This window comes from Lissotriton helveticus, chromosome 12 (assembly GCF_964261635.1).
Source record: "Lissotriton helveticus chromosome 12, aLisHel1.1, whole genome shotgun sequence".
Lineage (NCBI taxonomy): Eukaryota > Metazoa > Chordata > Amphibia > Caudata > Salamandridae > Lissotriton > Lissotriton helveticus.
Genome location: NC_136073.1, coordinates 452,170,017 through 452,197,358, shown reverse-complemented (window position 1 = coordinate 452,197,358; position 27,342 = coordinate 452,170,017). Strand labels below are relative to the sequence as shown.

General features: G+C 43.4%; 1 protein-coding gene across 1 annotated transcript in view; it reads right to left on the bottom strand.

Moving 5' to 3' along the window:
* Positions 1-27,342, bottom strand: part of NFATC3 (nuclear factor of activated T cells 3) — a 934,632-nt gene that overhangs the window by 606,697 nt on the left and 300,593 nt on the right. Inside the window, exon 2 of the mRNA XM_078669777.1 lies at positions 9,835-10,966. Coding sequence (XP_078525903.1) covers positions 9,835-10,966 — 1,132 coding nt within the window. The remainder of the gene's footprint in view (positions 1-9,834; positions 10,967-27,342) is intronic.

Sequence of the window (27,342 nt, the reverse complement as noted above, 5' to 3'; positions counted from 1 at the left end):
TGAGAAAGCACCTTATAAGGAGGACTTGCGATATGGATAAATGTAAACCGCATCCCCACCCTGGTCATCATGAAATTGTTTACTCCTGACATTATAGACATCTTGATCACTCATCATACCATTTGTTATTTCTAGAGACTTTAATGAACTAGTTACTTCCCTAAAGCAACACCATATCTGGTGAGACTATCTAGCCGCAGATTCCTTGCCTTTGAATGATCTCCAGGCGACCAGTACCCATGCGCACCAGTAGGTGGCATAGTTCGGCTCTACATGACATCACCCATGCCAGAAGTAATTGCTGCCTAAGGGCACTGATGCACTTACTTTAACAGCTTTCCACGCCAGGAGCACAGAGCCACGATGAGCACGGACTACTGGTGTGACAGACTAAGGCCCTTGAAAGAGCATTCCCTACACCACAATTGTTTCATAGAGCGGGGAGGATGAGAGGGTTGGTAAGGAATCTGTGGCTATATAGAGCCTCTACTAAATATGGTATTGCAGAAAGTAAGTAACATTCATCTGAAAGACTTCTAGCCGCAGATTCCTTATCTTAAACCTCATAGCAAGCATCAATCAGATTAGACAGGCTGTGCGAAGTGCCCGTCATGTCAGACCAGACGGTCCACGCAGTAGTGCTTGGTGAGTGTGTGCAGTGATGCCCAGGTTGCTGTCTGGCAGATGTCCAAAACCAGGACGCTGGGCGCTAACGCAGTGTCCATCGCTAAAAGCATCTCCTCTGTACTGCCTTACCTTTTTTTGCTCCTTCATAGTCCACCTGTAATTCTCTCCTGCAGCAAGGTTTAACGACAGCACTCTTTTAGGATCCAGATGGTGGAGTCTCTACTCCTCTTTGGATAGATGAGGCGGAGCAAAGAAAGTAGGCGGGGTGATGCTCTGGCCTACATAGAATGGTGTCATAGACTTTGGAAGGGAGGATGCACTTTTCTGTATAGAAAGTGATGTAAGGAGGATGCGCTGAGAATGCCTGTAACTCGCTGACCCTCCTGGCCGATGTGATGGTCTCGAAGAAGGCAATTTTTGAGGTTCAGAACCTGAGAGGGTAACTGCTAAGAGACTCAAAGGTTGTACACATGAAAAAAGTAAGAAACAAATTGAGGTCCCACTGAGACATTATGAATGATACAGGGAGAAACATATGTTGAAGGCCTTTAAGGAACCTAGCCACTATCGGAGACTTCGAGAGAGGGTTGGTCTGGCTACCACGAAAATGCCAAGATGGCAGAAAGGTAACCCCTAACTGTGCCCAGGGCAACGCCCTGCTGGGCCAGAGATAATGCAAACAAGAGTACCGAGATGGGGATGCAGAAAGCGCGTCAATGTTGTGGGAGACACACCATGACATAAATTTGTCCCAATGGCAGGCATATACAGACTTGGTGGCGGGACGCCTGGCTGCCAGAATAACGCTACAGACTTTGGGAGGAAGGTCAAATGCTGTGAACTGTCACGCTCAATCTCCATGCATGAGGTGCAGAGTGCACAGGTTCTCACCACTCATGATGCACCACCTCTGGATGGAGACGCTACTCGTGATCCGCAAGGCATCTGTGGGCAAGTTAGTCACTCTGGTGTTCAGAAAGCCCACTAGATGTTGAACCACCAGTGAAATGCCTTGAGGTGCCAGCCATTAACCAAAGACGCAAGGCCTCTTGAAAAATAGTCCACTACCCCACCCGCACTGTTTGTTGCAATACCACATGGTGGTGGTTTTGTCTGTAAACTCCTGCACTAGTCTGTAGTGTAGTTCCTATCTTCCCAATAGGCTCTGCGCATTGGAATAATACCTACAGCAGTAAAGGCCTAGGCCAGACGTTAACTAGGTCTACTACTGTCGATACTAGACTTAAAGTTTTGGGTTTGCCAGCTTAGCTCAGAGTTCACTAGAAACTTTCTCGAATGTTCAAGGAGGACTTAACTTCCCTGATTAGACAAGAAGGGATTTAGTTTCTGACAACCATAGAACATGACAACTTTGCTCTCCCCTAATCAAGAGTCAATCTCGAGAGTCGTGTGAACAAAAGGCAAATTATTTTACTCAGTCAGTACGTGCATTCTTAGTCTCATCAGAATGTAGAGAAAAGGAAGAGACGGGCGTGTTCAATAAAAAGGTGTTATTTATTGATCAGTCTCTTTTCTCATACATGAGAAATGGATCGATATTATTGCAATACTTATAGTTAAGTAAAGTGCATACATTAAGAGCAGCAGTATAAAATAATACTGTAAAAACATTGATATGGTTTCTAAGCCATAAGATGTTTAAAATGAATAAAATATATTACATACACATATACATTTGACTAAACGTACTCAACTGGTGTTTCTAGATACGCCTACCCCGTGTACCTGACCTAAGTCTAATACGAGGGCGGGAATAGATAGTTACAGTTTAAGTTAAGTTTGTTTTTGCCAAGTGAATAACTAAAGAATTCTCTGTGAGGGGTTATTCAGTTCTGTACCTGGAAGTTAGGATGAATGAGGAATGGTATCGCTCTCTCTGGTCTCGATATTCCAGGCTGCCTGCGAGGGCTACCCGGAAACGCCGGTGCTGGATTCTCGGCAGGAGAAAGCAGCTTCTCTCAGCGCGTCAGGAAGGCGGGGCTACTGCCAGCGGGGTCTGCTCTGCTCTTGGCTTCGGCAAGTATGGCTGCTCCGTCTCGTCACCACGCGTGTGTTTGCATATGGCAAGATCGGTAATATTTATACCTTTAAGGTGCCGAGATTGACGTAAGGATGGACATAGATACGTCAATAAAGATGTCATACGATTTGCTCGTTAGCACATTCTTTTACTAAAGTTCTCGGTGAAATCAAAACAATGGCCGCAGGGTTTTGCCCAGGTTGTCATAGGTTTGATTTGTTATGAGAACTCCGTATGCCTTATCAGGGGCTGGAGGAATATCGCTTGTCTAATTAGATAGCAAGCGTTATAACCTAATCAGATAACATGTTCCTGTGCCGTAGTGTGACTGCGTCAGATAACGGTATCTGCATCATGGGGGTTTTCTGCCTCATGGGCTGACTGCTAGTTAACTTGTTGGTTTGTTTAACTAGAATAGGGTCAGGAATAGGGGGATCGATTCAGAACCTATAGGAATACATGACAAGTCTTCTGATCGAAGGAAAAATAACTTTCCGTGCCGAGCACATTGCCAGGAGCTCTAACAGGTTGATGTGGAGGTCAGACTCCACTGGTCTCTGATCTCCACTTCTCCCAGGTGGCCGCCCCAGCCCAGGATTGATGCATCTATCACTACAATAAGCTCTGATTGGGGAATGGAGAGGGGTCTGCCACGGACGGAATCAGGGTTCGCTAGCCACCACTGCAGATCTTTTGCAATTTCCTCCTAGATCTAAACCATGTCTGAGAGATTTCCCTGATTCTGTGCCCACTGCGACTTCAGGTCCCAAAGCTGAGCCCTCATATGTCATCACACAAGAGTAACAATCAGGATGCAGGAGGCAGGAGGCCACAAGGCCACAAGGCCGAAGAAGAAGGCTGAAACATTGGATTCACAGCCTGAATATCCTGGACTCGCTGCCCAGGAGGATAGGTCCAAAACTGCACTGTGTCTAGACCAGTTCTGAAGAAAGAGAGAGACAGGGAAGGGGTCAGGTGCGAGTTTGGCACATTGATAGTGAACTCCAGTGAGAGCAGGAGGTTTGACACAGTCCAGAGATGGGAAACAACAGCCTGGGATGAACCTGCCTTTAACAGACAGTCTTCATGATAGGGGACGACAGGCCCCCCGTCTCCGAAGATGAATTGCAACCACTGCCATCACCTTGGTTAACTCCTGAGGGAGCTGGAAAGGCTAAAGAGGAGCATGGCAAAATGAAAGTGCTTGTGGCCCACAGTGAAACGCAGTTAACGTGGATAGGTAGGAAATATGCGTACTACAAGTCCAACGCTACCACGCTTTCTCCCGGGTCAAGGGCACAGCACCTGGGCGAGCGTGAGCATTCAGATTTTTTCTCTCTCCTCGAGAAGTAGAAAAGTCTCAGATCTAAGCTAGGACGAAGTCCTGCATCTCCTTTGGCACCAGTAAGTAGCAGGAATAATAACCACAACCTACTTCCGATGCAGGCAGCCTTCCTATGGCTTCCTTGGCCAAGAGAGCCTGCACTTCTTGGCGGAGCAAGGAGATATGGTCCTCCATCAGCCGATAGTACGTGGGTGGTGTGGTAGTCCCAACGGTCTGATGTCACTGACCACCAGTGGGGCAGGTGATGGCAAATCCTGCCTCCCACTGAATCCCCCTGGTGGTCGGAGGGAAAACTAAAGAGGTTTGGAGGCAGCAGCTGTCAGGAGATGGGTGGAGTGACTGGACCACTGGCCGCCTTTCCCACATGGTCTTTGGGACCGTACCCCCAGCCACGGAAAAGGCTGGGAAGCCTGTTGGTCGTGGTGGCTGAGAGGATAAGGAAGCAGTTTGTGACCTTTTCTGTGTCCACAAATGGGGCAGAGGTGGATTGGGATTGGCAAAAGGCCACTGACAAGGCCAAAAGCTGGCTGTAACTCTCCTATCCTTTAAGTGCTCCAGCGCTGAATCCACCTTTCGTTCCGAGAGAGGGGAAAGCCATCAAAGGGCATGTCCATGAAGGAAGACTGGAGATCGCCTGAAAATACAGTTGTTCTCAGCCAGTCGTGGCTTCTCAAGGCCACTGACAAAGAAATCGCTCTGCCCAGTGAGTCAGTGGCGTCGAGCCCACTTCTTATGGTGAACTTTGCTGCATCTCGCCAGTCCACAATAGTGTGGGCGAGTATGGCTTGGGCCTCCTCTGAGACCATGAGGAGCACTTAGGCAACCACATTACATATTGTATAATTGTCCAAAAAGCAGGCAATGTTCCCCAAGGAAGTGCAAGGCTGATGGAAGAAAACGTTCTCCTTCCAAAGGAGTCCAGCCTTTTGGATTCCCTATCTGATGAAGTGGTAGGGAACGTACTCAGGCTAAGATTGGGCATGGAGGCTTGGGCCACCAAGCTCTTCAGGGTGGGGTGCTGGGTGAGGAAACTGGGATCCCAGGAGCAAGCACGATGGTAGTGGGCAATCGTCATATGCATAGGAGCTGCAATGCAGAGTTTGGACCGGGACATCTGTAAGGGCTTCACTGAATGGGAGAATGGGTTCGTAAGGGTGAAGATTCCTGGCTGAAGCACATCTGTCAAGATGCTCATCTTGACTGACACCATGGGCAACTGAAGGCATTAAGCCTTAGCTGCTCTAAGCACCACTATCACAAAAGACGCTCCCTCCTCCGTAGCCACAGTAGGAGGACAGACCAGGCCAGTTTTGGGTAAGGTGGCTAACCCAATGGCCTTCACCAGTTCCTCATACTAGTTGTCCTGTTAATATCTTCTTCAGTGAACTGGTAACCATATGGGTCCACAGACCCCTACTATTCATCTCCCACTCAAGGCCTAAAAAAATGCATTGGCTCTGCTCCGGAAGGCATGAGTCCAGTGGTAGTTGATGTCAGTAAACATCTCTCCAGCTCGGAGTTGGGTATAATGACGGGGGCAGCGCCACCTAGGGGCATTGGTACTGGAGCTGGCATAAAGGAAGGTATTGATCTCGCCGACTGCTTCACTCTAGATTCGGCAAGGGATCCATGGGGCCCGACTGGTGCCAAAACAGAACCCGCCAGCCTGGATCCATCAGGGGCCCCTCCAGTACCTATGAGGCCGAAGGTGCTCCAGAGGGACTTGGACGCCCAAATAGGAGGTGCATGGCCTCCTAAAATTTTCAGCTGGGCGTGGTAGCTTTGGCAAAATCAGGGAAGCGTGGAACGTACTTGGATTTAGGTGTCACCGACTGGTGGGGCCTGGAGTGCTGATGCTCCAGGTTCTCGCCAGAAGACAAGATGGATGTGGTGAAGTAAAAGATCTCTTCGACTCCTTGGCTTTCTTAAATTTGTAGTACTTGCCTGACTTCCAAAACGATTCTGAGTGCGACAACCACCTCCAGGACGGACTGCATGAACGGTCCTGGGTCCTTCAATGCGAACAGGACTTCAAGCATCGCAGAGTTGACCGAAGTCAGGCGGCAAGGAGCTTGATGGAGTGCTCCCTCAGCACCTTGGGGTGCATGGCGAAGCAGTATTCACAGGCCTTTGAGTAATGGTCCATCTTCAAGCACCACAAGCACACCAAGTGGGGGTCTGTCAGAGACATCTGCAGGTGACAGGCTGCACATGGCTTGCAACCAGCTGGTTTCTTAGATGACAAATATACATCAGGAGAGATCTAAATTTTTTTTGACAAAATCCCCCCAACAAAAACAGTCAATATGTGACGGAGGTGTAGCTCAGTAGGATGAGCACTATCTGGCATAGAAAGGAAAGAACTAATGTCAACGCACCGAGGTGGTGCCTATATAGGTACCATGCACGTGACTTCTGGTGCGGACGATACCATGCAGAGCTGAACGACACCACCTACCGGCGCTCAGAGGTACTGCTTGAAAACTTTTCTCATCCAGTCTGAAGCTTGGGGATAATTCTAAAGTAAGAATCTTCGGATAGATGTCTATCAGATTTCTGCAAACTTCTCAAATTAAAAGCCCGATCCTTAGCAATCGAAACATATTTCTAGCCTCCTGCAAGCATCACATGACAAGGCAGACTGGTCACCTCAACTCATATTTTGAAAATGTATTGGGACATCAGTGATGGAGCCTGAGTACTCACTACAAAGCTATTTTATGAATTGATTTTTAACACTGCAGTTGCCCAGCTCCTCAACTGATCTACCTGGGTTTTAATATTTCCAATATCCGCTGAAATTCTAAACATTATTGCATCAGCTCTTGGAGTAGACCCTTATCGAATATCCTTATCAGTTGCCCTTCCCTTTAGTACATACAATGCATTGTATGTTATTATGCGACAAAAACCTAGAGAAAATGCAACATTACAAATTGAGAAATGTACACTGAATCATGATCCCAAAGTTGCTAACATGGTTTTACATTATGCTAAACGCCGAGAAAGTACATGTACTGAAAAATAAGCAGGATGGAAATAAGGTGCAATGCTTCATACTGCACAACTACATTTCTAAGCATAAGTCTAACTAAACCTTGTGGTGGAATATGAAAAGTGCCATGGTGGTGGATTTACAGACTGTACCCACCCTCCGGGAAGTCTCATGGGATCTCTGGGAAGTCTAAGAGAAGAGTGCAACTGCAGAGACTCTGACTGCTCAGTGTCTGCAAACAGCTGTCTGCTTTGCATGACCCAACTTGTGGAGTTAACGTGTGTTGAATGCAGAGTGATTGCTTTTGAACAGACCCACAGCCAGTGCAGTAAGATCCCAGAGATACAAGAGGAAACCTGCCTTTACAGAAATAAACACAATGCTACGGATAAAAAAAGGAGAAAATAATAACGCACTTTTGATATGCCAGATAAGAAAGTCAAGCTTATTTTGACATATTATGTATAAATATGCCATAGCAATGCTTACAGTAAGAAGTGTTCATAATTGGATAACAATGTAAATAATACACATACTTTACATCGTCAAAATAAACAGTACTTCCCATCTGTGCCTGGAAATTGCACACATTCTAATAGTTCAATTCTGAACCAAAACCAATAAAACTTTCTTGGAGGTCAAAGTAAAATATAACTTGAATAATGATTCAACATCTTTTAAATTTCACATTATTTTAACCACCAACTAACCTGTGGGCCTCTAGAAAGTACTAAAGAAAAGCAGGTAATAGGAGATCAGCGAAGATAAAGAAAATTAAGTAGTATTCTTACCCATATTACTCCCACATCAGAGCGTGCATACACAAACTTTACCAAGTGGTCGTCTACACTGGGTAGTCCTAGTTAGGTCAGACACTTGTTCCACAAGAAAATAGTTTTAGTGTTGCTAATAAATTTAGCTCATTTGATGAATCTATGCAATTTTCCAAAAAGGTGCACCTTTTTGACTAGTTTGTGCATGGAAAGTTTCGAGGTGCTAGGTCAAGTGGGTGCCGAGAATAAAGGGGGTACCCAGTGTAATTTTTTGGGGTTTTTTTTAATTAAGAGTCAAAAACATTTGTATATCTGGACGGTTGAGTCTGTGAGATGCTCAAGAGACTCACAAGTGCCAACTCAAAAATAGAGCATTCTGATTGGCCGGGGGAGTTTTTTTCATTTGGGCCATCTTGCTCCCTCAGAGGTCAGACTCCAGCAGGAGTACATACTCTGATTGACCACCAGCAACATGAGAAAGATGTTGCTGTCATCTATTACAGGACTTGTCCTGAACTTTAAAAAAAAATAATAATCATATAAGAGGGCAGGGTAGGATTACCCTGCCCTCCTAGGCCCTGTGGTTGGGGATCCAGGGGGACATTTCCAAGCTGATTGACAGTGTGATTTCTTTACAATTGCACACTGAAAAAACAATCAAATCCTTGATGAAGGTTATCATTGAACTATTGGAGCACAATCTCTTCTGTAGTACTGTTCAAAACGAGAGGTTTACTTTTCATCTCCTGGTCTAAGAGTAGAGTTCACAGTTATTCCTTTTAATTGATGCCGAGTTTGCAAGCCGAAAATTCACCTACAAGCTCCACCGGTTTGGCTCTGCTCCTTCCAAGTTAGTAGTAAGAAATTATGCTGCCTCCGGGGGGTTTGACCTGTTGCTAACCCTCTGCTGTGCACAGCAATGCGCAGTGTAAGTTTAGGTGTGTGCAGTGTGGGTTTGACTGCCTGTGGGGGACTTGCTGCAGGGCCTGGGCACAGGCCAGGTTCTGGGGACAACCTCCCGCCAGTTCTTCAGGTGTGCCCGGAGGGGGGGTTGGCTTTACGTACGGTAATAAAATATTACTGTACGTTGAAAATAAACCTAGAACTTCACTGAAAAAAAACCAAAGGTTAAAGTAACATTATGGCTAGGAGTGATACTAAAATATGTTTTTGTTTAAAAAAAAATTAAATATTCACTGAAAAAAACAAAGGACAAAACAATGTTATAGTTATGTGAACATGTCAGTCACAACATCAACATTTTTAACTAAAAACAAAAACCGAAGACATTCAACAGTTGTAGCCAGAAGAGCCCCCGCCATGCACTTCTTAGTGCCTCATATATTACATCACTCATGACATGTTCTGTGAGATCATGGATGGCGTCTCAAACGACATCCTTAATGACATAATTGAAGACCTCTGTTTTTATAGTGAAAAAAATGATTGTGTGTGTATATATTATATATATACACATACATATATGCATACATAGTCTGCTACTGATAATTGCTGTAAAAACAGGTGCTTCGAATTTAATAGCCGTTTAATGACCTCAGAAGGATTACAAGCTGAGTCAGCTATCCGAGCTACAATTCAAATGCTTATGCTCTACGGGTTGCAGGATGGGAGGGAATCCGTTTGTGGTATCTATAATTTCCCCACTGATCACTTGGTTAAATTTAGCTGAACTGGTAAACTAAATGTGTGTCCCCGTTCGCCCTCTCTGTATTTATCTCTCCTGAAGCTGTGTGCGCTCAGGTGCAGAGGATTACTTTTACAGAAAAAGAGCTGACAATCTTTAATTATCTGCTACCCCATGGTAGATCTCCATTTTACAAATTAAGTGGGTTGGGGTGCAATTTGCACAAGATATGTTCAGTTAGTCCTCTACAAGGGCAAACATTTTTCAAAATGGACTTCTGAACATTCAACATTGTGTAATGTTCTAAACATAGCAAAAACAGCACTGAACAATACACCGCAGAAAAACACATGAAAAGAAAAGCATATATTTATAAATAAAAAATAAAGATCTTTAACGGATACTTACCGAAAAATAGGTGTGTGCCCAGGCTTTGGTTTGTTCCACGTAAAGTGCGACGGAACAGAAAGATACTGCTCACCAGATAAATCTTTCTTCAGGGGATGCTGAGATCCTGTCCCATCACCAACTGTAGTTTCAAGGGACGGTGACAAACTACCTTGGTCCTCAGAGCAGGGGTCTATGTTCCCTGATAAATTGGCTGTTTGATCTTCTGAGGTCTTTCTAGTTTTCAGAGGGATGTCCGTCTCTGTACAGCACTGAAATTGTAAAATTCCTGGACTTAGATTTTGCCCTGCATGCAGAGAAGTGCTTAACCATGTGTCTTCCGTTACACTTCCTCTAGGGGAATGTCCCGGAGAGGGAGTGGGAGAATGGTGAGGTGAAAGTGAGCCAGCATAACAAATATCTGCACTGGAGTGTCGTCTTTTCCCACAGGGTGATGTAGGCCTAGAAGAAGGTCTTGAGGTTGGTCTAGGACTAAGCCAATTTTCATCAGTGATACTAGTCCTTGGAGAATGGCAGGGAGACTGTCTAGGTGACAAGGATGAACCAAACCCAAAGGACGGATGCCAAGATTCGTCCCCTAGACAGCCTCTTGGAGAACCATTGGGAGAAGCTAAAGGAGATCCCAATGTAAATCGGGCTGCAGCTTCATTAAGCTCAGAATCAACATCATCATAAATATGAGACATGGACTCACAGGAGGACGCATCAGAGAACCAGCTCCTTGATGAAATGCTACTGCCAGGACTTGGACTAAGAGATGCTTCCCTGTAGGGTGATTCAAGGGGAAGATACAGTTGGACTCTAGAAGGTCTGTCCATAAAATCATTTTCAGGTCCATTTGCTTGAAGTTCATTTTCACTGGATTCTATTCCTTGATGACAATTGGGAGAAATGGATGTTATTTGAATACTTGGACACTCAAATGGCTTAGGACCACCTAGAGGACTGTATTTGGAATCTGGAATATCACAAGCTCCTTCATAGTTCTTGTGACCTTGAAATCGATTAGGAGACAATGTTGAACAGTGCAACTGTGTTCCATGGCGTGGGATAACAATAGGCTGATTTCCTGCAGTCTGAGGCTGGTCCACGTTAAAAATATAAAAAGATGCACAATCATCTGGTTCAAGATCTGAAAGAGAAAAATAGTATAACGCACTTCAATAATTGCATCAAAATAAGAAACTAGTTCTTTAAAGTTAATACACACAAATCATACTACCAAACTTGCTCATCAAAACACTTATTAGCGGAAAAACAAAGATGTGCTACACTCAATGCACACAAAAAAAGCAGTAAATTTACCAGGTAGTTGTCAAGTCAAGAAAAAGGAACCTGGTATATCTACTGCTGTATTGAGGGTGATCAGTCTGTATACATACAGTATTAACACAATCACACTGTTTATCTTGCTTGTGCCCTTATTTCACAATTCCTTCTTTAGAAATAAACTTAAACTGCTGGAGTTCAAAAACCAATGCACAATTCCAACCAGCCAAACTGAAAGTTCCATTAACTTCCATTAACCTCCAAACTACACAAGTGATGTGTACTCACATTTATGCTCTATTCATTTGTTTATTTCTTTACTTATCAATTTTGAAGCTTTAAAAAGTGATGTGACACCTCAGATTTGCCTTAGAGTGCTGGTATAAAGATGAATGTTTCAGAGGTAGTCGAAGAATAACAGATTTACGAATCCCAAGTAGGGGCCACACCATCAATCAGATAAAAGCTGCAAACTGTATAATCTTTAAAAATTACACTGAAAGGGTTACAACTGGAAAGAGTTAGCGGGGTGCCACTGGAGGTATGAGCACTAAGAAGCATAAGATGAGGGTATATCCACCAACCGAATAGAGCAGCATGTATTGTTGGCAATGAAGGACCTGATACAGTATTATTGATAGTGCTGGCATGCATGCTTAGTTCTGAATCCACTCAAGTGTGAAGATGTTCCATAATTACTGCAGGATACATGTAACAGAGAAGCACCCGGATATCTAACCCAGTGGAAAGGAGGTGGGTGGGAGCTTTGGTATGGAGAGCGCACATGGGTAGGATCCTGCCCAAAAAAAGTGCCCAAGTTTAATGTAGGGACCTGAGGAAGCTATTATTAAAGAGGCCTACATATTAGCACTCAGGCAAGGAAGCAAATGACACTTCTGAGGAAGATATTTGGGCTAGGAAGATAGTGTCAACCTTAAACAGCCATATGAGAACAAAGAGGAGCCCAGCTGCCACATAATAGTGAGAATGCTATCCCATCAAAACAATGGAAAAAATTACCAGGTCAAAATGCAAAACAAGGGTGGAAATGGGAAATACACAATGAAAAGTTAAATGAAAACTGTGCCCAGCAGAATATATACTATCAAGTCATGTCTAATTATGCAAAGTTCCACTGATCATATTCTTAGGCAGCATTTAAATGTCAATGAAGAACACTTACCACAGTTCTTTGGTTTGTCTCGCTAAAGTTAATGAAAAAGGAGTGCCTCTGGTTATTCTTAGTTGAATCCTAATAAAGGAATCTCCTGAATAAATTACAGTGAACTCTGCTCCAAGGATACCTTTAAAAACCTACATATCAGATTGCTCTCCCATAAACGACTAATAGGAAACAATCAGTGCAGAGGCACTGGACCCTCTAGATGTCAAGGAAACTTTTCAACTAAATATCAATAGATGCTACCGTTAGTACATAATGAATGATACAGACTGTATTGCACAAAACTGATTCATTCAGAATACTACAATAGAGCAATCTCCCTATATTACAATCTTTTATTTGTGTCTCTAATGCTCTTCGCTTACTTTATATTTTGGTCCATCCTTGATAGCTGTGAATCGGAGGCATTTGTATAATATATAGAGACGCTCAAGCAAGTGTCTGTTAAAAGGAGTCTACTAGATTATTACTGACACTGTAATTAAGAATGTAAAAACTATAAGGAACATTACAATGTCTAATGGGGAACAAAAGGCTTTACATCAAGGCTATTTGCTGCTCTGAAGTTGGAGAGATCAAGGCAATAATACTGAAAATATATGGGCGGTACAAGTTCTTAATGGTTCAATTCAAACCACAGGAGTCACAGTCTACTTTTCCATGTATCATGTGTCTTCTAAACTAACTTTTGAAAGAAATAGTGTCGCCATTTTTTATTAACTTACTGTACCACAAATGTCACTGACAAATAATTTTGGTTAAACATTTAGTGTGATGTGATCATAGTTGGGACAGCACAGACTAGATTGTTTTGTTAAATAGCAGTTGGTCTTTGTTATATATCAACATAGACCAGTGTGCCATGAAAATATGTAATGATGTATACAAATTCAGATTGGGCCTCTCAAACTATACTGTGGCGAAAAATACAAAAACAATTGTTTTGTGGGGAAAAAAACATTTTGTGTGATAAAATAGGTCTGATAATGAAATTCCTTATTGTTAGGTACTTCAGAGCACCTCAGCTGCATAAACCATCCCCAAACCAGTACAGCTAAGTTTATCCTTGACACATGACTTGAGATATTCTGTAAGCCCTTGCCTCGCTTCTATACCATTGCCTTTCCCTCACAACCAACAGTTTGTTGACAGTCACAACTCTCAGCCAATAAAAACAAGTCAATGGCGAGAGGATGTAGCCTTATGGCTATAACGGTCGACCTCAAAGCTGGGGAACCGGGTTCGATTCTCTGCAACGACGCTCAATATCTTGTGATTCTGGGCAAATCACTTAATTTCCCCATTCGTAACAAAAACGAATGTGTCCATCTGTAATGAAACTAGTGCTCATGTGGAGCGCTCTGTTACCGGATATCTTCGGGTCTAGTCTGCGCTATATAAAAATCTTAAAAAATAAAAATAAAATGTGGAGAAACAATGTAGGGTGTAGACCAGACTGACAATGTGCAAGGAGGATGGGTAGTGATACGATACTTCCCCAGACTATTGACAAGAGAGAACTCCTTTCCTTTTTCCTGAGTCAACTGGCCATTAGGTGCCTGCAGGAATGGGTGCTGGAGAAAACTAAAGATACTGGTCAGAGGTATTGTGTTGAAATATGTTATGCTTTCGCTCCCAGGCAACTCACATATGGGTCATATCCTGAGTTCCCTGGTTAGCCTGGTTTGCCATAATTGTGAGCACCTAATAAATGCTTTATCAGTATGTAGAAAATTACATTTACCATTACGTAAGTTCTGCAAACTCCAAGTCAAAATGTAATAGGTCATCTGTGCATGTAAGATTAGCTTACATGTGCCAATGTTGGGTTTTCAATTATAAAAGGAGTAACTTACATGAAGATATTTGAGTGAGCCAATCTACTCACAGGGTCTGGAATTTGGAGGTAATTGGTGGATGCAGGACTAAAATGCATTATGAGTTTATGAACACTCACAAACGTATGAGTATTCATGTACTCCTCCAATTCCATTCCCACCCTGGAAAGGGCTGGAAATCTACCATTGATATGCGTAGGAGAAAAACCTTTTCCATCCTGGAAAAGTAGTTTCTACATAGGGAAAATATTTTTCCTTGGAGACAAAAGACAAATGTTTAACAAGTGAATTTGCATTTGCTCAACAAAGTTTTTTATAAGTAAATATCTACATGGAATTCACAAACGTTTGGTACGAGTACATCTTCAAACCTGGAACTGTTGGAGTTTTCTAGATCTACTCGTGCAACCCCTTATTAATTCCTGAAAGTCAAATCTGAGCCCATGCAAGGTTGCAGATTTGGGAATTTTAGACTAGTATGAAATATATCCTAGTCTGCCCAATAAATCCACAAGCTACACTTACCTGAGCGAGTATATATATATATATATATATATATATATATATATATATATATATATATATATATATATATATTACAGGTGAATCCTGGGACCTGCAGTTTCTACAAACTGCGGTCTGGTGAGCAAGTATGAGGGAAAGGGGGCGGAGCGGATCCCCACCAATGGGGAAGTGCAGGACTCATATATATTGGTGTTTGTAGAAGCCGCCTGAACATTAAGGCATCAGAAGAAGGCCAGTGTCGGCCGAAATGCATCATGCCGATTTCATCGAATAAAGTGTTTCCTGAAAATGTCCCCTGTGTGGCCTTCACTCTTTCCTTGGGAGGAGATGTTCTCGATATATATATATATATATATATATATATACACATACACACACACACATATATATATATTGGGTCGCGCTACCACTGGGATGCCTCCCTGGCAGAATGCTGCATGCTGGGACACGTAGTGTTTTGAAAAACTACAAAAACGCTGTGAATGGTGCAATTTCGGCACCAATGAGGGTGGAGCAACCTACAAATACGGCAGCAGATGAACTTTCATTCAATCAGCGGCAACTAACCTTTCTCCTACACACCATGCTGGGCGCTGACGAAGCTACAACAGCTGAAATGCATATGCCCGATGTGCCGTGAAAATTGCAATAAAAGCTATATTGTCTCTTCCTGCAACTCATTCTATGAGAATGTCTCTAGGTATGTCGATACCTTTCTTGCACCGATCGCCCAGAGTATGCCATCGTATCTAAAAGATACTGGAGACTTCCTTAGAACATTAATGAATGTAAATTGGGATCCAGATTACCTTTTATTGACAATTGACGTGTCATTGTATACATCCATCAGACATGACGTGGGAATACAAGCCTGTAAATATTTCCTGCAACAACGGAGTGTTAAGGAACTTGAACACACTTCAATGCTTCTAAACATGATAGAGATATGTTTGAAAAATAATGTGTTTCTTTTCAACAACGACTTATATAGACAAGAATGTGGTACAGCCATGGGGATTTCATTTTCCCCCAACTTTGCAAATGTCACCATGGGATGGTGGGAAAAATTAACAGCTTGGAATGACAATTATCAGGAGGATTTGGATCGGATAATTTTATGGGTAAGGTACATCGATGACCTTTTTCTGATCTGGAAAGGCAGTGATGAACTTTTTCAAAAATATTTCACCAGATTAAATAGAAATGATGTTGGTCTACAATTCACCTGTGTCACGAACAAGAGAGAAATAGAGTTTCTCGACACCAAGGTCTACATCTCGAATGGTAAAATTGAAACCACATTGTTCCGTAAGAAGACTGCCACTACCAGTGTGCTGCACGGCACAAGTTTCCATCCCAAAGCATTAGTCAGAAGCATCCCTTATGGATAATTTGTACGTTTGAAAAGAAACTGCTCTAATCCACAAGATGCGGAGAAAAAGATAGAAGAATGTACGACGAGATTCCAATCAAGAGGATATAAAAACTATGTCCTGAAAAACTGTAAAAACAAAGTAGACAAACTTAGTAGGGCACAAACATTAATTGAGAAACCAAAACTCCCCCAGGATAAAGATCCGCCAAGATTTATAACAACATACAGCAAGGAGAGCGGAATAATTGCCAAAAAGATGAAGAAATATTGGCACTTGATAACCAGTGATCCAGACATAGGCGCAATGGCTGGGGAACATCCTTCCATTACATACAAAAAAAATACATCCTTACAAAACCTACTGGTGAAAAGCTTCTTCCAAACCAAACAACAACCTAAATGGTGGACAGAACAAAATATAGGCTTCAAGCCCTGTATGTCATGTAAAGCTTGTAAAATAGGGAAAAGAATGAAAAATGTGGTGGATCCGGATGGAAAAAACATGCCCATCAAACAATTTATCACATGTACATCAAAAAATGTGGTATATGTCATCGAGTGCAAATGTGGAATGAAATATATAGGTTGTACAACCTGTATGCTCAAGAAAAGGATACTGGAACACATCCGTGCCGTAAAAAACTCAAATATGCTGTATGCCACTGCAAAACATTTGAACATTTGTCAAAATGGGGATTGGCGAGCAATGAACTACTATGGACTCAAAATGCTCACAAAACCAGAAAGAGGAGGAGATACAACTCGACTACTCCGTCAAATGGAATCTCGTCTCATTGTCCGGTTCCGAACGAAACACCCAAGAGGAATGAATTTTGGGGAAGATCTCCACATACATCTGGAGTAGAATGAACAATGCGCTTAACTGAATATATAATCAGAATAATATTGGGTACTATACCCTGACTACTGAATTATAAATATGTTTTTTTGAGCACTATATCGCTAAAGCATGCCAAGGTAAAATGCACATTCTACGCTTTGTACTGAACAAGCACATATAGTTACACACTTGTCCTTTTTCAATGGTTAAATAATCTGTTTTTAAAAATCAGTAAAAACTACGTATCCCACAATGCCACCTGAAGGCTAGGAGTGGGGCAGTATATAACTGAAAAGTAAGAAGGGACTTACTGACCGTGAGAAAAGCCGTGAGGCTGAAACGCGTCGGTGGGGTGTTGTGTGTTAAGCAATAAAGCTTCTTGAAAAGTATCCGGTTGTGCAGCCCATTTTGTGACTTTAATATATATATATATATATATATATATATATATATATATATATATACATATATATATATATATATATATATATATATATATATGCACATATATATTTTTCTGGATTCTCCTTGCCCCCCACTCGTTGGCAGAAGTCACAGCCCAGCAGCAGTAAGTTTTTCAAAACGTATTCTTTATTTACACACCATGTGCAGGATGTAGTTCATCAAAAAACGGACGGCCTACGCGTTTCGGCTACTATAGCCTTCCACTGTAATATATTTATATTGAACTTGAGAAATGTTAGTGCCCGGGACCATTTTCTTCTAGATTGTGGCCTTATGACTTCCTTCATGGGACAGAGACTGTTTTAGGGTCTCAGACAGACCACGATTAAACTGTCATCTAAAGCCTTCGGGAAATAACTGAATTACAGCAATACCATTAAGCTCGCAGCTTCCACAAAAAGTATTCGCCTCCTGGAGCTGGTTCAGGATGCCAAAGGGAGACTGGTGCTGGCCTGTCCAGCCAGGATCAATACACTCTGGATGAAGAACTTTAAACCGGCTGCCCTTTCATAGCAGGATCTTTGACAATGTCAACACTCCTGATTCCTGGGAAGCAAAGTTTAAGTGACATGCACCATAAAGCCCTGCAATCCGTCCATCCGTGATTGCTGGTGGTACCCAAAACAAGACCTGTGGCCTTTGGACACAGGGCCCACTCCGTGGAAACAGCTAAAAGTCTGAGCATAGATGCTTTTTTTCTTGATGTACAAATCCTGGTGATTTGTGCAATATCGACGTTTTATCTGTGTTGTGTAATTTCTGCTTTTGTTTTAACTTTGACTACATTGTACTGTAGAGGGATAGCAAGCTTCGTAGATGTACGCTACATAAATGCATTGAATACACACTTAACACATTAGCATGGGTCACTGTTATCTGAAATAGTCCACAGCCTCACTATTTGGATACTTATATGCTCTTAAAGTGCAATCATTCCCCAAGTCAACATCCAGCCCTCATTTGTTCTGGAGGGCCAGTGCTCCTCTACAATGTGGATTCCTAGAACAAGAACAGACTGACGTCAAAGCAGCGATGCACTATGTAAGGGAGGGGGCTTTGGAGGCCCAAAACAGCCATTCACGATTCGTTAAAAGGCAAGACAGCCATCCATTTGTACACTCAGTCGTATTGAGCTCTTTATATAGAGTAGTACTCGAGTGTAATGGGCAGAGAATGAACTGAGTAGTGCTATACCATAAAATTAATTTGAGAGTGTAAACACTTTTAGAAGGATGAAATGATCTTTCACTTATGAGTTATATGCTTAGGATAACGGCTACATGTTGGTCACTACAGAAGACAGAACTTTTTTTTCTCGCAACAAATCTTATTGCCAAAACAACGGATTGGATTAGGATTGTTGGTGTGGCAATAGATGTTCTTTGCTTAGACATATGCTTTGGGGTACAGTTTGATTCACTAGAAAGCAAATCCTTGGAAAGCAAAAATATCTCCTGCTAATAAACGATGTGACTGCTTTTAGGATGCATTGCATGCATTATTGACTCAGCACTTAAAATCAGAGGTAGCTGCCCAAGATCCTGTACAGCCGCTGATCATCCACAAAAACCCTTCTCAAACAAATGACATATTGTTTGAGTTGTATATGCTCGTTTAATCTGCAAGCGCATAATTCTGTGAAACCTCCAGGTATGCTTTTCACATTCCGAATTGCCACCAACCCAATCAACTCGTTTACCGAAAAGTAGTTCAAAGTAACCCATTACAGTGATTAGATCTTTCTCTGAAAATGGGGACAAGGGGTAAATAGCAATCTGAAGGGTTACTGTGAAAGCATGACGCTATTTTAAAACAAGCATTTGCAATTCAATAGGTCTCGCAACTGCGAGTTTTGGAGCTATTAGTATTGTAAATGGTATTGTAAATGACAATGCCTTTAATTTATGTTGTACAAACCAAAACATAAAAGGCATTGTCATTTACATCCACAAGCGTCAGGCATCCACAAGCGTCAGGCATCCACAAGCGTCAGGCATCCACATGTTCAGCCCTTCTCTGCTCCACCCAAGCCTCCTCTCTCTGTCCAGCCTTTCTCTGCTCCACCCAAGCCTCCTCTCTCTGTCCAGCCCTTCTCTGCTCCACCCAAGCCTCCTCTGTCCAGCCCTTCTCTGCTCCACCCAAGCCTCCTCTGTCCAGCCCTTCTCTGCTCCACCCAAGCCTCCTCTCTCTGTACAGCCCTTCTCGCCTCCAGCCAAGCCTCCTCCGTCCGGCCCTTCTCTGTTCCACCCCAGCGGCCCCTCTCTGCCCAGACCCTCTCTGCCTGCTCCTCTTTGCCCTGCCCCTCTCTGCCTTGCTCCTTTTCTGTTCTACCCCTGCTGCCTCTCTCTGCCCAGACCCTCCCTGCCCTTCTCCACCTTGCTCCTCTCTGCCCTGCCAGTACTGCGCCTTTCTGCCCATCCCCTCTCTGCCCCGCCCCTCTCTGTCCTGCCCTCTCTGCCCATCCACTCTCTGCCCTGCTCCTCTCTGCCCATCCCCTCTCCGCCCCTCTCCCTCCTGCCCAGTCTGTGTTCTGCAGACAGGGCTCTCTAAGGCTGCACCTGGGCACTCAGGCCCTTATAGTCTGGCAACAGTTTCACAAGGGAGGTGTTAAGGCGGCTGTGTGAACTGAGGTGTTCGGAGACAGCATCACCTCCCCTCTTTTTTTACCGTTCCCTCCTTCCTTCCTCGCATTGTTGGTCCTCCGAGCCGCCTTGGTTTACCAGCCTGCGGCCCTGTGGCTGAAGCCACCTCTGCCCGCAGCAAAGAGCACCCAGACTGCAAACAGTGTCTGCTCGGCACCACCACCTTACGGGGGGGGCCTGTGGGGGTCTCATTAATGTCTTAAGGCTCCTCCAAACAGTGATGTACTTGAAAGAAATAGAAATAGGGGGTGGGGGACACCACAACTGTCCGCACCAAAGAGCACCCAGACTGCAAACAGTGTCCCCTCGGCGCCTCTCAGATGCAAATCCCCAAGTATATCACAGGCGCTCTCTTTAAACAGAAGGCGGGAGCTCCGCAGTTTTCACTTTCTTTACACATGCATCATTCATTACAATGTATTAGTTTGATTTATACATTCTCTCCGAGTAAAAATAGAAAATCCACATTTCTTGCACATTGGCATAAATATATACCGATTATTACAAGTTACGTGTGCTCCAAGCCGGGAGGGGGTGGGGAGCAAGGAGAGGCTCCCTGGGTGGAGGTGTGCTCCGAGGAGGGTGGGGGGCTCAAACGAGGAGAGGCTGCCCGTGCAAAACACACGAGTCTGCCAGGATCCCCCTGCCCTCCCTTGACCCCTGCGCCTCTGTGCTCGGTGCCTGCTTCACAGCGGACGTGAAGAATGTTCTTATCTGCTTGTTAAATAAACAAAACAGATAAGAATATTCTTTACGCCAGCCACAAAGCAGGCTACCTTGTTCGGAGGGCCAGTATGAAAAGCGGACAGGGTGGCACTCAAAACCCCTCTTTTCCAATGGGTAGCCAGCGTTTACCATCAACGCTGACGCTACCCAATGGAAAAGAGGGGCAGGGCTTACAGTACTCTTTTTAGAACAATATCTCTCTCAGATGCCTAAAAACAGCATCTATATAATCGCTACCAATCCTATTTTTTTGTCTGGTCCAAGACAAACTAGGTCTAGGAGTTGTGCCTGAATATGAATATATACATATATATATACATACATATATATGCATACATATATATACACACACACATATATATATATATATATAGTATTAAATCAATTCCACCCAAAACCTTTAGTATGTCAATGGTGTCCTTCTCCAAAACAGAAGTATAATTTCCTTCCTTCCTCAGCAGACACTACCAAGTTAATCCTAGACACGTTATTATTTCATCTTGCTCTCTCTCTCTCTCCAGAAAATGAAGTGAATTTTTAACTGAAGAACAAAATATAGCTTGATAAGAGTTGAGCAAAAAGGGAAAAAAAAAAGGAAAAATAATGGACATTAAAAATTGTATGGACAACAAAAACAAAACAGTTCAAGTAGGCTCAATTCAATTAGCATTTGTCCAATAATATCCATCAATTACGTATCTATCATACTAGTTACAATTTTGCTGTTGGGTAAAAAGAAAATGAAAACAAAAAGAGAAATGCCAGAAGTTACGCCCTGGCGTGGTTATATGCACATAACAATCTATAAAGAACCGGAGCAGGTTTCATCATGAAGTAATACTCCATACAATTGTGTTAATGGCTTAGGATAAATAACATGTTTATATCCATGCGAGGTCATCGCTTAACACCTTGATATGAGATTAAACAGCCAATCATCAAGAGTTAGTTTGTTTAACAGCTACACCCACCACATGTTTCGCAGAGGCATTTCAAGTCAGATTGTTCACTGGCTTGATTGTATCCCACAAATCCGGACTATGATTCATTCCTTGAAACCAATATTAGTTTAATATTTCCTTTTAGAACAGCCAAGATTTCTTTTGTCATAAGGGCACCATGGTAGAGAGTGCAGCTGATACCTTGAGAATGAGGAATGCGTTAAGATAAGAAAATGCAAACACCTGTAGTTCACATGTCTCCAATGCCGCTATTGTAAGGGGGAGTTTAAAATACAGACTGTCCAAAAAGGAAAATAATACGGTGTTAAGGAATTAAGAAATAAGATAGTAATAGCGGATGCGATAAAGCCATTGAACAAACAATGTTCCTTTGAAAAGCCGTGCCTTCACAAAATACCTTTGCCTATAGCTGTAAACATGCAAACATTTCTGAAGACTATTGAATCTCATGTTAAGGTGCCATTCGATCAACCTTCATCGGTATTAACAAATGCCAAAAACACACCTGTATGGAGTCTTACTTCATGAAGAAACCAGCTTTCAGGTCTTTAAGGGTGTGAAATGCAGTGGGGCTCCACTCTCACCACTTACGGAACCAGATAGTGAAAGCAAAGCTACACAGAAGTGCCCCATACAGTGCAACAGCCTAGAATTACATTGGCATTACAGCTGAAGCATTTTTGGCTGTGGAGTTAGCATGACGGAACAATGTATATCATGCTTGCGTCAAGTGAACGAGCGACTCAATATTTTGCATAGGGTATCCCTGTGTTACATAGCTACCTCAATGTTTCACACACAGGGGATCCAAATGTTACCGCATCTTTCAAATGTAGTCCAAAATAAAGTTTAACTGAGCACAACACTATCAGATGTCCATGTATGGACTGTTACTGTCTTTAAGTCTAAACATCTCTAGAAGATATTTTAACAAACACTGAAAGGCTCAAATGCTATGCTGTGGGATAACAAGCACAATGATCTAAAGAAAAGCCGGGCCACTTGAGTTCAATACAGAATGAGAAAAACAAATATTTAGGCAAAACACACTTGCTTAAAATGGCTTGAACTAATTAGCAGAGGCCTGATATTAGAAAGAGCATCTACTATAGTATGCTCAAATGCGTAAGTGTGTGAAGCAGCCCCCCTCCCCCAGCAACACTATAAATGTTGTTTCTAGGTGCCAAAGCTTTAAAGCAACATGTGAAACGCATGAGATAAAACATAATAAAAGTGCGCTCTTCAGTCAAGCACCGGCAAAAATATACCGGTTTGTGTGCTTTTACAGATGTGTTGGGAGGCTTGAGGAGCAACTCTAAGAGGAAAAGGGTTGGGGATGTGCTGGAGGAAGCAGCACATAAGGGAGAGAGAGCAAGAAAATACATGAGATTCCATTGAGTGTGGAGTAAAATAGTAAAAAGTAGTTCTGTGAATGTGAGAAGTGGAAGGATACAAGTCATCCAATCAAAACGATGGTAAAGAAACTATGCTCCAGGGAAGGGACAAACACGAAAAGAAAGGAAAGTTATCATATAAAAAAAGAAGCCCACCTAACATTTTTGGTATAGCCCACTAAGGTCTTTCGAAAACAGACAGCTAAAACATGTCTATGAAACCTAAGAAATCATGCTGCCACTTGCCAGCCAAATGTTTACAATACAGATTTTGAAGTAAAACAGTTAAATAAACATTGTCTGTAACTTTAACAGTACTGGTGCTTCCTAGCATGCAGCTGTAAGTACAATAGGTATAAAAAGACCTTTTAGTTTTAATGGCCATTAATACAAATATTGTTCCAATTGGTGCAAAGAAAAGATACAGTTGGCTTTGAAATACAGCTAGTCTTTAGATGGAGGACAACTGCCGTATACAAAGCGCATCTACATCACTACCACCACTCTAAATCAGTCAGAATGAGCTAAATTCACTTGAAAATACAAGGTTAAAGAAAAATTATTGTTAGCTTTGGTCAGAATACCTTAATATATGCTTACTAAGCAAATACTCAGGAAATCCATAATCTGTACACCAAATAAAATGTTTATGACTTTACCCTTGATGTGACAGAGGCAATTACAAATGTGAATAATCTTACAGATAACTTTAATATTATATTACCTTAACACCATGAAAGAGGTCTTTGAATGTAGTATTATTTGTTGGAGTATGTGTTATTTAATCACATTGTGTTTTTAGTTGTTGTTATTTATTGATACAGTGTGAGGCAATAAACTATGCATGTCGTGTGCAAATTGTCTTTCAGACCTAGACAAAACTTGCTATTAGGTTTTCTTTTTCTGGTTTTGATTCCAAACCATAACTGGCCATTTACTGATTTTCTAAGTGGATTTTTGAGATCTTTTCAAACATATGTTAAGATGCTATAATCAAAGCTAACCAGAACATCATTTTCACCTGGATTTATTCAGGGAATCTCCCCCCCAAAAAGTGCCCCGGGGAATCTTGTTGTGCATGGAAAGTTTTGGGGCTATCCGTGAAGCACGGACCAAGAGAAAAAAAAGGGGGGGGGTTAAATAAAAGAAAAAGTGCATTTCCCATGTTAAGACAGGACTACAGCCAGAACCCCTGGACAAATTACACCGAACTTGGCAGAAAGCTAGCTTTGGTTATGCAGATCACGCTTTCAGTTATTTGGGGTAAATATGTTCAGTAGTTAGTGCAAAATTAAAGAAAATCCAAATTTGTAGCTCTATGATCGTGGCTAATTTGTGAATAATAACACACTCGGATTGATTACCAAGTGTTGGCATCCATGGCAGAACTCTGCTTCAGCCGAGTCCCACAATAAAACGTGAAAAAAAAGAAAAGAGGGCATGGTAGGACTATCACAACCCCCAATCCTTGGGGTTCCAGAGTGACCCACGCAGGGCAAAAAACGCATTTTAAAAAAAACATTAGCTAATTCACAGCAAAATTGTTTTTGGAAAGCAAGGGAAGTGTCCTATGCTTGATTTCGACAGGGGCGCTGGGTGGGCCAGGTCCAATGGCCATTTAAAAAAATGTTTTTAAAAAGTAGGGGGGCCATCCTAAGGCTCTTGGAGCCCCAGGTAGCACCACCTACCTGGGGATTTATTTTCATAATGGAGAGGGGCCATGCGGACCCCTCTGGGCTTCCTCAAAGCCCTAGGGACCACCACCTCACCAGGGCTTTAATTTTAATTAAGGAGGGGGGGGCAATGCAGACCCCGTCCTGTGCTTACTACAAGCATCGGGACCACCACTTCCGCGGGGCAATACAGTCAACAAACTGGGGGGGCTGCATGGACCTCCCAGGCACCACCATCTGCCTGGGGCAGACAAAATTCATACTACTGGGGGTGGCACACGCCCCTTCCCTAGGGCCATATTCGTGCCCGGGGACCACCACCACTCTAGGGTCTACCCGAGAAAACAGAAGGGGGCGCTACCCCACTTTTGGAGCCATATAAGTCCCTGGGGACCACCTCCCACCCCCCAGCTCCTGCTATCTCGCGGTGTGCCCAAGCCTGGGACATAGCTATTTGCTCTGACTTGGCAGGAGCTTTGACAGCTCCCGCCTTGTCAGAGCAAACATGAACTCCGCTCTCAGCAATCGAGAGCTGTGAAACCGCTCCCGCTTGCTGAGAGTGGAGTTTTCATCTGTTTCCCTGGCCGTTGTCAAGCGGGCAGGGAAACATCCATACACCCACGTACACACCCATTCATGCACCCATAGGCACTCATGTACCCTCTTATTCACCCATACAGACACTCATGCATCTTCTCACTTGCCCATACAGCCACTCATGCACCCTCTCATTCACCATTTACAGCCACTCACAACCGCCCACTCATCCATACAACCACTCTTGTGCACCCTCTCATTCACCATTTACAGCCACTTACACAGCCACTCACTCATACAGCCATTCGCACAGCCACAGGCTCACCCATACAAAAACTCACACCCACACTCACTCATCCATCCATACAGTCACTCACATACCACTCACTCATCCATACACCACCAACACATCTAATCACTCAACCATACAGGCACTCACACCACCACCTATTCACACATACAGCCACACACACACACACAAACACATTCACACACAAATATACACAGTTACACAATCACTCACATAATCGGTTTTAAAATAGAATCACTCATTAGTAGTACACAAACTAAACTAATTCAACTTTTGTGTACCTTAGTATATATGTTTAACAACTCCTCCTGTTACCTCCAGTAAGTCCCAAACAGTGTGCTTAGAGGTCTTCAGTGGCCACACACCCTTTCTGCACCACTCTGCAAATGTGCCTATTGGCGCACTGATGGTTGGGGGATGAAGTCCCCCTCGGACCCTATGGATCCAAACGGACTTAATCCCCCAACCAGCAATGCGCCAGGAGGCACGTTTGCAGAGTGGTGGTGAAGGGGGCGTGGTATCTGGCGATTTGCTGGAGGATTTTTCTTTATTTTATTTTTCTAAGGGAGAGGGGCTGAGAGGCCCTCCTTCCATGAGCCCTTTTCGGCCCAGGCCTGGCCCCATATCTCGGGCCAGGCCTTTTTCAATGTGTGAGGGGGGCAGCATGGCCTCAAAGGACCCCATCCCCCGGTGCCTGGCCTCTCCAGTGAAGGCCCCAGCAGTCCCTGCCAACTCCATGTCTCCTGCAGGAGACAGCATTGCTTTTACACATGGGGAGCTGCTAACATGCAGCTCCCTCTAGGGTCATCTACGGCTCAAAGAGAGATGCGACATGGTACCACTCGTTTGTTTGTATTTGCCCCTGGGAGGTGGTGGTCCCGGCACGCAATAAAAAAAAGGCCCAGGGAAGTGGCGATCCCCATGGCTGCTGGGGGGTTGCGTTGCCCTCCTGCATTTATTTTTAAATTAAAGCCCAGGGGAGATGGTGACCCCAGAATTAATTTACAATGAAGCCCTTGGGAGGTGGCGGCCCCCAAGGTTTCAAGTGGGCACACACGCCCCCCCACACTTGTTCAGATTAAAGCCCTAGGAAGGTGGTTGTCCCTGGGGCAGACCATACAGGCCTCCCCTGCATTAATATTTAGCATAATAAGCCAGAGGAGGGAGGGCGTGCGCCTCCGCACCTATAATTACAAATGCCACTGGGACCTGGCCCACCTACGGGCCGATAATGAACAAAGCGCTGGAGACTGTGCTAGAGGCCTAGGGTGTCAGGGTGTTTATACCCTGCCCCCTTTTCTTTACATTTTTTGTGAGACTTGGTGCAATCAAGTCTCAAGATGGCTGCCAAAACTTCCTAGTTCAAGTGTTGGCGGCCAATCAATTTTCAGTAGGGTTTCAGTAGGATTTTGCGTTCCCAGTTATCTATACCTCTGAAACTACTGACAAGATTTACACCAAAGCACAAACCACACGCTTTCTGGACCTACATCTAGGTTTCTGCTAAAGTTTGTTTAATTCCGAACAGCGTTTTGGGTTGCAGTCGTGTTCAAATATGAAAAATCCTAATGAACATAACATGTAGAAAACGCATTTTCTCAGCCCCCTCTTGACTGCTCCCCTGAAACTTACAACACAGCAGCTGAACCAAAAAGGGGAACTTTTTGGAAAAAGTTGGGTGGGAAGTGGGTGGAGCTTCATGCCCATATCCTTAATACAGCGATACAAAAGGGGATGATGGACGGAGCGTTTGAGCAAATCAAACACT